General features: G+C 42.2%; 1 protein-coding gene across 1 annotated transcript; it reads left to right on the top strand.

Annotated features, from left to right (window-relative positions):
* The first annotated feature begins 1,208 nt into the window (after positions 1 to 1,208).
* LOC123088057 (disease resistance protein Pik-2-like) lies at positions 1,209 to 9,797 on the top strand. The gene is made up of 4 exons (XM_044510206.1): positions 1,209 to 1,352; positions 4,449 to 5,575; positions 5,844 to 6,566; positions 7,576 to 9,797. The coding sequence occupies exons 2-4, from the start codon at positions 4,496 to 4,498 to the stop codon at positions 9,559 to 9,561; spliced, it is 3,789 nt and encodes a 1,262-aa protein (XP_044366141.1). The 5' UTR covers positions 1,209 to 1,352; positions 4,449 to 4,495; the 3' UTR covers positions 9,562 to 9,797.
* The last annotated feature ends 1,840 nt before the right edge of the window (positions 9,798 to 11,637 follow it).

Raw genomic sequence — 11,637 nt, 5'->3', positions numbered from 1 at the left:
TCTCTTGTTTTGTACCGGAAGGTGATATATATTCTATGTTAACAAAGCATCAAACTCATTCATGTTACTAGGGTTCAGAGAACCAAGCTGCTTTGGCACCGCATGCACCTTTTAGAAGCCGAAGTACTGTATATACTATTGATCAACTAAGCTAGTAGCACTGTAACAATAAACTAAATTTTGATGGGTAGCTGCTAAGAACACAACCAAACATGAAGATGCCTGGGCAGGGCAAAGACAAGTATATGTATTGATCAACTAAGCTAGTAGCACCGTAACAGTAAATTAATTTTGATGGGTAGCTGCTATGAACACGACGAAACATGAAGATGCCTGGGCAGGGCAAAGACAAGTATATGTATTGATCAACTAAGCTAGTAGCACCGTAACAATAAATTAATTTTTGATGGGTAGCTGCTATGAACACGATGAAACATGAAGATGCTTGGGCAGCGCAAAGACAAGTGCATGTTTTCTTTATTAGAAGTGGAGATAAGCATAATAATTTCTCACCAAGAGGAGAGAGATGGCCAAACCTCATTGGAAAGGGAAATGTTCAATACTTTATCTCTGCAGCCTTTTTCCAAAAGGAAAAACCGTCCATGGTTGCATGTTTGTGCCTGATGATTGGACCTGACCTACCATAGCATTGGAGGACAAGTGTATCATCTGTTTTTGTATCTAGCTTTGTCGGGGTTTTCCTTGTTTTAGAGTGTAGCTAATGTTTTGCTATGTACTAATAAAGAAGAAGTACAGGAATCTACAACACAATGGAGGGTGGATCCATATACGCTACCTAGCGTGCACGGTAGAAAAGCATATATTTCTCCATCCTCACATTCTTATCCACGCAAGTACGAAGCACCTGCCTTAATCTCTTCTTTTTTATTGCACACTCGTCCTCGCAGACGTTGTTGAAGCTGGTCTGCGATGGAGCTCGTTGATTGGAGGCGCTTTCTTCCTATGGTTTCTTCATGGAACGGAGCCCGCCCTCACTGTCCAGCGCCAGCCTAGCATAGAGGAGCAGGTGGGAGAACAGAGCTGCGTGCATGTGCGGTTCATTTGAGTTTGAACAATCAAACAGGCCATGCTGTTACCCTACCTGGTAGGCACTATCAACAGCTTCTCCTGCCGTCCCCACCCACCCACCCTAAGAGAAAAAAGAAGACCTGTGAACGCTCCCCGTGACTGCGGTTTAGTCATATATTCTCACCACCCTCTGTCGGTGCTGACTCAACACATTCCTCCCCTGTTCCTGGCAAGGTCCAAGGCAAAGGCGTCTCAGGGAGCAGCCACTGGTTGCTCTCTCCCTCAGGCCGGCTGCTGTATTTCTTCGTGATTTCCTGGTCGAGGTATGGATCGTATCTAAGACTCTATTCCTCTAGCATCTTGCTAGATATAATTTGGTTGTTTTGTTGGATCTAAGAAATGTTCATCCTGTTCCTTGGCAAGTAGTCCTTGCAAGCTTGTTCGTAACCGAGTGTGTAGTTGAGAATTCTGCATCCTGTCCTGTCTACCATTAGCTCCGACTTGAGGTGCTCCTGGTTTTCTCTTCTCCCACATCCAAAAGGATGAAGCTGAGATGATGTCGCTGCAGCATGTCATCGTGAATTTAACTCAAACTAGCTAATTGCCCCTGTGCTGCAACGGGGCATACATATTCTAGTGGTTCAACATCAATCGTGTCTGACGTATACCTCACATCCACCATATTCTAGATTTTTGGTAAGAATTGATTTGATTTGAGTATGGGTAGGAGAAGGCAAGGAAAGTTTTGATTTAGTTTCATGTTTACATCCACTCCACATCAACTGTACCCATTTCATAAATGCTGTCTCCATCTTCTCTGTAACATGGCAAAGGAAAGAGAGTCGCTTTAGTTATTGGATTAGATCCAATCATGCACATTGATAGACTTAGTAGTAAAGTATTGAAACAAAGTGGCAAGAAGTCATTATGCTTAATTAGCTCCATCCGTAATAACCAACATCCATCTCTCTTTGCTCACACTGAAATAGTGTGCCCATGTAGCTAGGCCTGCTGAGGTGTCCTCACTGTCATCGAGTTATTAGTAGCAGTTTAGCACCGGACGTGGATTTTTGGACATGGTTCTATGTGATGCCGAAATATCAGTGGTCCGCGTTCGCATCTAGATTACTAATTAATATAGTGGTTGCTGCTATACAAACAATGTTGCTTAATAATGCACTGGAATACGCTTTTCTATACCGGGCAGGAGTGAGCCTCAAAGCTTTTAATTCGTATGCATACTACTTTGTCCTTTAGTTATTTGTGGGGTGCAATGATGACCTACCCACTCATTTACAATCATCTACGCGGACAATTAAACGAATGTCGGCAGCATGTGAGAGACTTATGGTGATTGGCTTGTCCGAGGCACGCTAATTCGTGACAAGCATAACATGACACTGCGAATGTCGGCAGCATGTGAGAGACTTATGGTGATTGGCTTGTCCGAGGCACGCTAATTCGTGACAAGCATAACATGACACTGATTGTGCGATAGGTGAGGACGCATCACATGCTGGAAGATGGGGAAATGTGGATAATAAAAAGAAGAAAATAGCTATTGGGGGGCACTGATTATTTGTTCTAGGTGGACTAGTCTAATTTTATGTAGTGGACATACTCCCTCCGTAAACTAATAAAAGAGTGTTTAGATCACTACTTTAGTGATCTAAACGCTCTTATATTAGTTTACAAAGGGAGTATTTTTCAAGATTGAAATCTTGGATTCCTGAAATTTTAAAATAATTTGCTTCAATTTAGGAACATTGTTTTTGAGTTGCAATTTCGAAAAATTAATCATGTGTATGCACATGCCTGACCTGACATGGAGATTGACCTAAGCTGATCTCGCATAGTTAAAAGTTCATACTAATTCATCTAAAAAAAGAAAAATAGCTATTGGGGCTCTGATTATTTGTTCTAGGTGGACTAGTTTAATCTTATGCAGTGGACATATTTTTAAAAATTTAAATCTTGGATTCCTGAAATTTTAAATTATTTACTGCAATTTAAGAACATTTTTCAGTTGCAATTTAGGAACATTAATCATGTGTATGCACATGCCTGACCTGGCATGGAGATAGACCAAAGCTTATCTAGCATAGTTAGAAGTTCACACTAATTACACTAAAAAGGAAAATAGCTATTTGGGGCTCTGATTATTTGTTCTAGGTGGACTAGTTTAATCTTATGTGGTGGATATATATTTAAAAATGAAAATTATGGATTCCTGAAATTTAAAATATTAACTGCAATTTAGGAACGGTTTTATAGTTGCAAATTAGGAACATTAATCATGTGTATGCACATGCCTGACCTGACATGAAGACATACCTAATCTGATCTAGCATAGTTAAAAGTTCAGACTAATTCATTTTAAAAAGTCCACACCGATTAGCAAACTGTACATGTTCGCTGCAGCTGTAGAGGGAGGTGCACTCCTAAATATGTAGTGGGGCAGCGCATTAAGACAAGAGGGCAGTGTGGCGCATTAATCCTAGTAAATGAGGTGGTCAGCTGTGTCGGGCTGCCCGCCAGTTACAACGTTGGATCCCAGTCCTTGACTCCTTGTCACTTACTTGGTCTGCTGAACCATAAACCTTATTTGGTTTGTGGTGCGTGTTTTTTATGTCATCTCTGCTAATTGGTGTATTATATCCTGTGTGTGGCAGTGTATCTTTGATCAGAATTCGCATAATTATCTATCGCTCTATTACGATTAGCCATTATGCTGATGCATGCACACAACTGTTGGACTTACATTATTGATAGACCAGCGGGCTGCCTGCATTGTACTCCCTCCGTCCTTTGAAGAGTGTACTTCCAACTTTGTTGGAAAGTCAAACCTTTTTATGTTTGACCGTAATTATACAATAATGCACTAACATTTATGTCATCAAATTAGTAGCATTAGATTCATGATAAAATATATTTTCATCTTATACCTACTTGGTTTCACGAACATCGATGTATTTTTGCATAAACTCGGTCAAACATTGAGATAGTTAGACCTTCCAACAAAGTTGGAAGTACACTCTTTAAAGGACGGAGGGAGTAGGTGAGCAAGCAGCATGTACTACCGGATGTTTAAGATGCCAGGGCTTTATAATAAAATGATTATTTAGTACATGCATCTCGATTCGCACGACCAGATCCGACAACCCCATCTGTACTATTCCCTTTGTTCGTAAATATAAGTCTTTCTAGAGATTCCAATAGGGACTACATACAGATGTATATAGACATATTTTAAAATGTAGATTTACTCATTTTGCTTTGTTTGTAGTCCTTTTTGAAATCTCTGGAAAGACTTATAGAATTTAGGAAAGGAGGGATGCTCCTATGAATACATCCGTACACAACAACTACTACATTTGATTCACACTGAGCATTTTACCAGTTTAGTATTATCGTCTCAGATCCACCCAAGAAGCAGCAGAAGTGGACAGGAGAGGAGAGAGGTGCAATGGAGGCAACGGTGCTGAGCGTGGGCAAGTCCGTGGTGAGCGGAGCTCTTAACTATGCCCAATCTGCCGTTGCAGAGGAGGTGGCACTGCAGCTGGGAGTGCAGCGGGACCAGGCCTTCATCAGGGATGAGCTCGAGATGATGCAGTCTTTTCTGATGGCTGCGCACGACGAGCGAGACGACAACAAGGTGGTCAAGACCTGGGTGAAGCAGGTCCGTGACCTGGGCTATGATGTGGAGGACTGCCTGCAGGACTTTGCCGTTCGCTTCGAGAAGCCGCCATGCTGGTGGCACATCCTGACGACGCTGCTTGACCGGCGCCATGTGGCCGTGCAGATGAAAAACCTTCGAGCCAAGGTCGAGGACGTCAGCCAGAGGAACCTGCGCTACCACCTCATCAGGGGCCCTGCCTCTGGCTCGAAGCCCGAGGCCACGGCCGCTGACCAGTACTCTGCAGGCATCAAGGCCAGTGCTACAGTGTTTGATGTTGATGAAGCAAGGCGTGGCGTGAAGCCGAGGGTAGATCTCGCCCAACTCATCAACAAAGAGCAGAGCAATGATCTTAGAGTGATTGTGGTGTGGGGAACATGTGGCGTGCTTGGGCAGGCGTCCGTGATAAGGAAGGTGTATGATGATTCGGCCAAGTTTGAATGCCGTGCCTGGATCAAGCTTACGCATCCTTTCGACCCGATCGTGTTCATGCAAAGCATTATGAGGCAGTTCTATGGATATTCTTCTTTTCCAGAATTAGCAGCTGAGGGGCGAAGTTGTCGAGAAAGAGCAAGTTCTATAGGGTCTGAGGTTCTGAAGAAGATGCTGATGATGAAGCAAGAAGATTTGGTTGACCAGTTCAATGAGCATGTGAATAAGAAGAGTTACCTGATTGTTCTTGACGACCTGTGCAGCATACAAGATTGGGACTGGATTAGAACGTACTTTCCTTCCAATAGTAATGGGAACCGTATCATTGTGGCCACACAACAAGTTGAAGTTGCAAGCTTATGCGTCGGCCGGAAATGCCGAGTCTCAGAGCTTAAGCAAGTATCTGCTGATCAAACTCTCTATGTTTTCTACCACAAGGTAATATATATTTTATGCTACAAAACCATCGAAATACTCATTCATGTTACATCCTTAATTTTGGACTGAAGGCCTTATAAGGCCACATACTGTCTTCTACTTCAAATTATTTTATTGATTGACCAAACTATTGCTTCTCTCAAATTGCAAGTAGACTTTTTTGACAAGTAAATTGCAAGTAGATCAATTACATACTCATTGTAGATAGAGAAACTGAAAGTACAGTTAGTGAAATACAATACCTAATGATTGTTTTGTTTGTGTTTAGAGCCCTCAAGGTGGAGCAAATTCAATGGATATAGGGTCAAGCTCAAAGGCAACCGCCATTGTCACTACTAATAGAACATACTCTTCGTTGACCCCCTATGAGATACCAGCTCAAGCTAAAGATGCCGCTGGCGGACAGTATGTGGTCAGAAGGAGCCTCAGCCGCATCTTGTGGATGACGGCTGTTCTGGAGGGATCTGAAGTTGTTGGGAGGGAGACAGAAAAATATCACATCCTCCGACTAGTCCAATCAGTGAACAAAAACCTTCAGGTTATCTCTGTGTGGGGAACGCGTGGTTTGGGGAAAACTGCTCTAGTCAAATATATCTATGAAAGCGAAGAACTTAGTCTTGCATTTGAGAAACGTGCTTTTCTCACAATCATGAGCCCCTTCAATCATGAGGAGCTCCTTAGGAGTTTACTTATGGAACTAGTGGTGGCAGTGAATGACACAATGCATCCAAAGGGGTCAGTTGAGATGTTGAAGGATGAGCTGGGATTCTTTTTGACAAAATATAAGTGCTTGATTGTTCTTGACAACTTGTCATCTACCAGTGACTGGGACATGATAATGGAAATTTTACCTCATACGATAAATACAAGTCGAATCATAGTCACCACAAGAGAAGAGACTGTCGCCAATTATTGTTCAAAGAAACAATTCAATGCATACAAGCTCAAAGGTCTAAATAAGAAGGATGCACTTGTCTTATTCACAAAAAAGGTACTTCAAGTCATGACAGTTTTCCATTTGTTTCGTTAAAATTTGCACTAACCATGGAGGACGGCGTTTTCATGCCCAGGTGTGGCGATGAACAATAAACTAAAAAATATATAACAGATTAAAAAATATGATTTTTTTTGGCAGCGGAGATGCTCAAGTGTGCTAGGAGCGTGCAAATTTCGTTGTGAAATGACATTTGAGGAGCTCCAGGCAAAAAGAAAAAGAACACAAATTGGCTCTCAAAGAAACTTCGAAAAAGGCATTTTGGAGACCCGATTTTTGTCTAGAGCTTGTTGAATGTCATTTCACCACTAAAATTTGCACACACCTAGCACACTTGAGCATCTTGGGTGCCAATTTTTTTTATTTTTATAGATATTTTAGTTGTTTCCTAATTTTTGTAGAATTTACTGTTAATAGGAAGTAGATGAGCCTGGGCTCATCTATGGATTATCATCAACCATGGTACTATTTACCATGACTTAAAAATCTGTCTAATTTATTTCATGCAAAAGTTGCTAAAACATTCACTCTCACTCTCTTCCGCCGTAGCTCGTCCCTTCTAATCGTGTATATGATGCTGTACTGCACAATGGAAATGACCTATTACACTTGACCTGATGTATTGCTCCCAACCTTAATGTTCTAGGCACATCATCCGTTTGTTTCCTACAGGACTTAGTACATTTGGCATGTTATGTTGCAGCATAACATATTTTTTTTTGCCTCCTTGGTAAGATACTCTCCCTCCCCCCCACATATATCATTGCATGCGTGCCTTGTACACATTATACTACTCTGTCAATGCTAATTCCTTTTTGAACCCCGCATGCTGATTCATTCATGCCTCCACTCATTTATGTTTTCTTTGGCCACTCACAATGCATAGTATCATGTGCTAGAATCATAGTGCACAATACTAATTTAGTTACTGCATTCACATTGCATAATATCATACTATAGGTAGGTTTGCATTTTAGTAACAAGCGTTTGTGTGTACAAATATCAGGTATTCAAGAAAACTGAATATTTGCATTGGCAGTATCCTGAGTTGGCTGAACAAGCAGAAAAAATCTTGAAAAAGTGCAACGGTCTTCCTCTTGCAATAATTGCCATAGCTGGTTTCTTGGCAAATCAACCAAAAACTGCCACGGAATGGAGAAAACTGAATGAGAATCTTAGTAGTGAGTTGGAGATGAATGCAGAGCTTGACACCATAAGAACAGTCCTCCTCAAAAGCTATGACGGTTTACCCTATCATCTCAAGGCTTGTTTATTGTACCTTGCAATCTTTCCCGAAGACTACAAGATTAGTCTAACGCGTTTGGTGTGGCGGTGGATTGCAGAGGGCTACTCAAGAGAGGTGTGTGGCAAGTCTTCCTATGAAATAGCAGAGAGCTACTTCATGGACCTCATAAGAAGGAGCATGGTCCTGCCATCCCGGCTATCAAGGCATGGTGAAAAAGAATTTGACTCTTGCCAACTCTATGATATCATTCGTGAAATCGTCATCTCAAAGTCAATGGAGGAAAGTCTTGTTTTCAGATTGGAGCAAGGTTGCACCTTGAATAGCCAAGTCAGAACACGTCACCTCTCTGTAAGCAAGAACTGGAAAGGAGACCAGAGTGAATTCGAGAGTACAGTAGACCTGTCTCGTGTTCGATCAATAACAATCTTTGGGAAGTGGAGGCCATTCTTCGTCTCTGACAAGATGAGGTTGCTGCGGGTACTGGACTTGGAAGGCACTTCAGGTTTGGTTGATCATCATCTCAAGCACATTGGGAAGCTTTTCCACTTGAGATACCTTTCCCTCAGAGGATGTCATGGAATTTATCACCTGCCAGGTTCTTTGTGTAACCTAAGGCAGCTCCAGACACTAGATGTCAGAGGTACAAACATATTCAAGCTACCAAAGAGCATCATGAAGCTCAGGAAGCTACAACATGTTCGTGCCAGGGGCGTTGGGAGTACCGATGAATGTGTCTATCAAGAATATCCAGATGAGGTCCCGAAGCTGATGAGGAACAAGCTATGCATGTTGACCTCCTCCTTGGCGGGGTTCTGCGTGGCATGCTGTGCGCCACAACTTCTGAAGGAGTGCATGAGCATCGACGGGGACACCAACAGGCGTGACGTCTGCACCGCGTGCTGCTGCTCCTATCTGCCGATGCAGCTGACACGCCGGAGTGCACGCGGCTTAGCGGTGCCTAGAGGGATTCACAGGCTCAAAGCCTTGCACACGTTGGGTGTCGTGAACGTCTCGAGGAGGAAGGCAGCACTGCGAGAGATAGCAAGGCTCACGGGGCTGCGCAAGCTGGGAGTGACCTGCGTCGACGAGAGCAACAGTGGAGAGCTATGTTCTGCCCTGGCTAGTCTCAGCTGCCTAGAGAGCCTGCTAGCACAGTCGGAGGGTAAGCCAGGTTTGTTTGGCTGCTTGGATGGCCTGTCCTCACCTCCGGAAAACCTCGGAAGCCTGAAGCTGTATGGCAACCTGGTCAAATTGCCGGCATGGATCGACGGTGGGCTAAAAAATCTGGCCAAGCTCAAGCTGCGGAGTTCCAGGATAACGGACCATGATGCTGCCATACAAGTCCTTGGGAGTCTACCGAACCTAGCCCTCCTGCATCTGCGGAAAGAGTCATTTGAGGGTGAAGAAGTCCATCTTCGTTTCAGCGGGGGCTCATTCCAGACCCTAATGGTGCTGGAGCTGAGTTCCCCAGGTAAGCTCAAATCCGTAGGGTTTGAAGAGGGAGCAGCCCCTAAGCTTGAGCTGCTGGAGTATTGCGGCCAGCCTGAGGAAGATGCCGTTTCAAAAGAAAACAACGGCGATCAGATTGAAGAAGCCCCCAGTGTTTGGTTGTTTTCTGGGCTAGCATTTCTGGGAAGCCTCAAGGAGGTTGTGCTCAAGGGGGGCGACTACAAGAACGACTTCGTGAGAAACGTGTATTACCAGCTTCAGTCAAACCCGAGACGGCCTCTTCTCAAGATGGAGTGAGCTGCGCTCCAAAACCAATTATTGTCACTTCTGCATGTATCCCGTTGTTCGCTTGTTTTGAATTCGTAAGTACCAGCTGTATTGAGGTCATGACAGCTGCCTAGTATTCATGTCGGCCTCTGCCAGTGAAATGTTTTGAATTATTTTACTTATTTGTATATAAGAAAAAGGTCTACTTAAATCCTCCCAATTATATGTCGAGGCCTCTTTTTTTTTGAAGGAATATGTCGAGGCCACTTTAATTGTACCATGAAGTAGTTTTCATATCTCTTTTCTGTCCAAACTTCTTAATTATATCGAACCGTTTCCTCCTTATAGCTAGTCTGCAGGTTTGCAATAGTTTTTGCTGATACGGGTAGTCTCATAGACATTGCATACAATGCTTTGCTTGCCATCAAAGGCTCAGAGCTCCTGTTGGCAAAAAAAAAAAGTATTATCTTCAGATTTATGGCAGTCATACTTCAGCTCAATTTGTCTCTACTCTTTGCTCCGAGATGGACCAAATCATATATTGGTTATAATAATATCTTATTTATATATTGGTACAGAGGGAGTAACTTTTTATTTCCACAAGTGCAGTGATTGTGTTTAATCTATGCTGAATTCGTGTATTTATGCATCAATCGCTCCAGCAATGTGTGTGATGAAAGGTTTGCAGCAGCTGCAAACACGGCTGCATATTAGAATATAAGTTATGGTTAGGTTAGGATTTGTTAAAATGTTTAATAAATTTAAAATTTCTTCATGAAATACAAAAAAATGTTTATCCAAATTTAAATTGTGTTCGTTAAAATACAACAAATATCCACAAAATTGATAACATGTTCATCAATTACTGAACATTTTCTCTGAGTTACTGAATTTTTGGCACAATATCCACAATATCCACAAAAATGTTTAACAAATATCCACAAAATTTTTGGCAGAGGAGAAGAAGCCGAAGAAGAAGAAGAAGAAACAACATCAGCTGCAGAAGAGGAAGGGGATTGACTTCCACCTAGTTAGAACCGATGAATTTTCTCCTATTCAACCATATGGCTCTTAATAATTTGTAGTGCCATTTCATAGTAGGTAGGATGAACCATCATTTTTTCCTAGCTAAGACTTAAACTATGTTCAGATCATGTGTGGTAAGGTCGCCACTAGTGAGAAATGGTGACAACACCTTAACCATAATTGGTTTGGTGCCAAAAATTGGTATGCCAATATTTGGCACTGTGCCAAATATTGGCTACTAATTGGTTGGTTACCAAGTTGCCTTGTCCATCTCACATAAAGCTGCCAATATTTGGCAAGTCAAAAATTGGTAGCAAACCAATCATACTCAAGAATGTAGCTTGCAACCAAACAACTTGTGATATGTGCGCCTAGTGCAACACAGGCAACCAAACGACAGGTCAACATTAGTTCCCTCGTGCAAGCAGCCTAGATGGGGGCAACCAAACTATGTGCATATGCTTGTTTTTGGGTTGTTTTACCTAAGCCAGGCCCATCAGAGAAACACATGCAATGCAGGCAAAATCGATGCAGACAACCAAACACGCCCCAAGTTATACAACTGCGCGCCTAAATCCCTAGACATGCCATCGATCTGGATAATATGAGATATGGTTGTACGAGCGGTATCGAATTTCTGAAATACAAATACACACACACACACACACCCCTTTGTTTCTGAAACCTTAGTACTCTAACACAAACCTTTGTTTCTGAAATTAAAACTCTCACAATGAAACTTTGATCTGAAAGAAGTAACACAAGAGACTGGTTGTTGCTCACAAAAAGAAGAAAAAAAGTTGATGTACTGTATTATTCCTGAAATTTATGTTGAACAAAGTCATGCTAAGATATTATAACTGCAGGAAATTTCTCTCTTTATTCAGTTTCTTTCAGGGCATGGCTGCCTATCAGCCACTCCTTGGATATGTGATACGTCTTCAACGTATTTATAATTTTTGATTGTTCCATGCTATTATATTATCTGTTTTGGATGTTTAATGTGCTTTAATATGCTCTTTTATATTATTTTTGGGACTAACCTATTAACCCGAGGCCCAGTGCCAGTTTCTGTTTTTG

Source organism: Triticum aestivum, chromosome 4A (assembly GCF_018294505.1).
Source record: "Triticum aestivum cultivar Chinese Spring chromosome 4A, IWGSC CS RefSeq v2.1, whole genome shotgun sequence".
NCBI lineage: Eukaryota > Viridiplantae > Streptophyta > Magnoliopsida > Poales > Poaceae > Triticum > Triticum aestivum.
The sequence above is the reverse complement of the archived record's forward strand: the minus strand, read 5'-3'. Positions and strand labels throughout refer to the sequence as shown.

Bases quoted from the DNA above. Each gene is read 5' to 3' on its own strand.
- LOC123088057 (XM_044510206.1), top strand. From the start codon at position 4,496: ATGGAGGCAACGGTGCTGAGCGTGGGCAAGTCCGTGGTGAGCGGAGCT. The intron at 5,576-5,843 runs GTAATATATATT...GTTTGTGTTTAG, and splicing joins TCTATGTTTTCTACCACAAG to AGCCCTCAAGGTGGAGCAAA. The intron at 6,567-7,575 runs GTACTTCAAGTC...TACAAATATCAG, and splicing joins TTGTCTTATTCACAAAAAAG to GTATTCAAGAAAACTGAATA.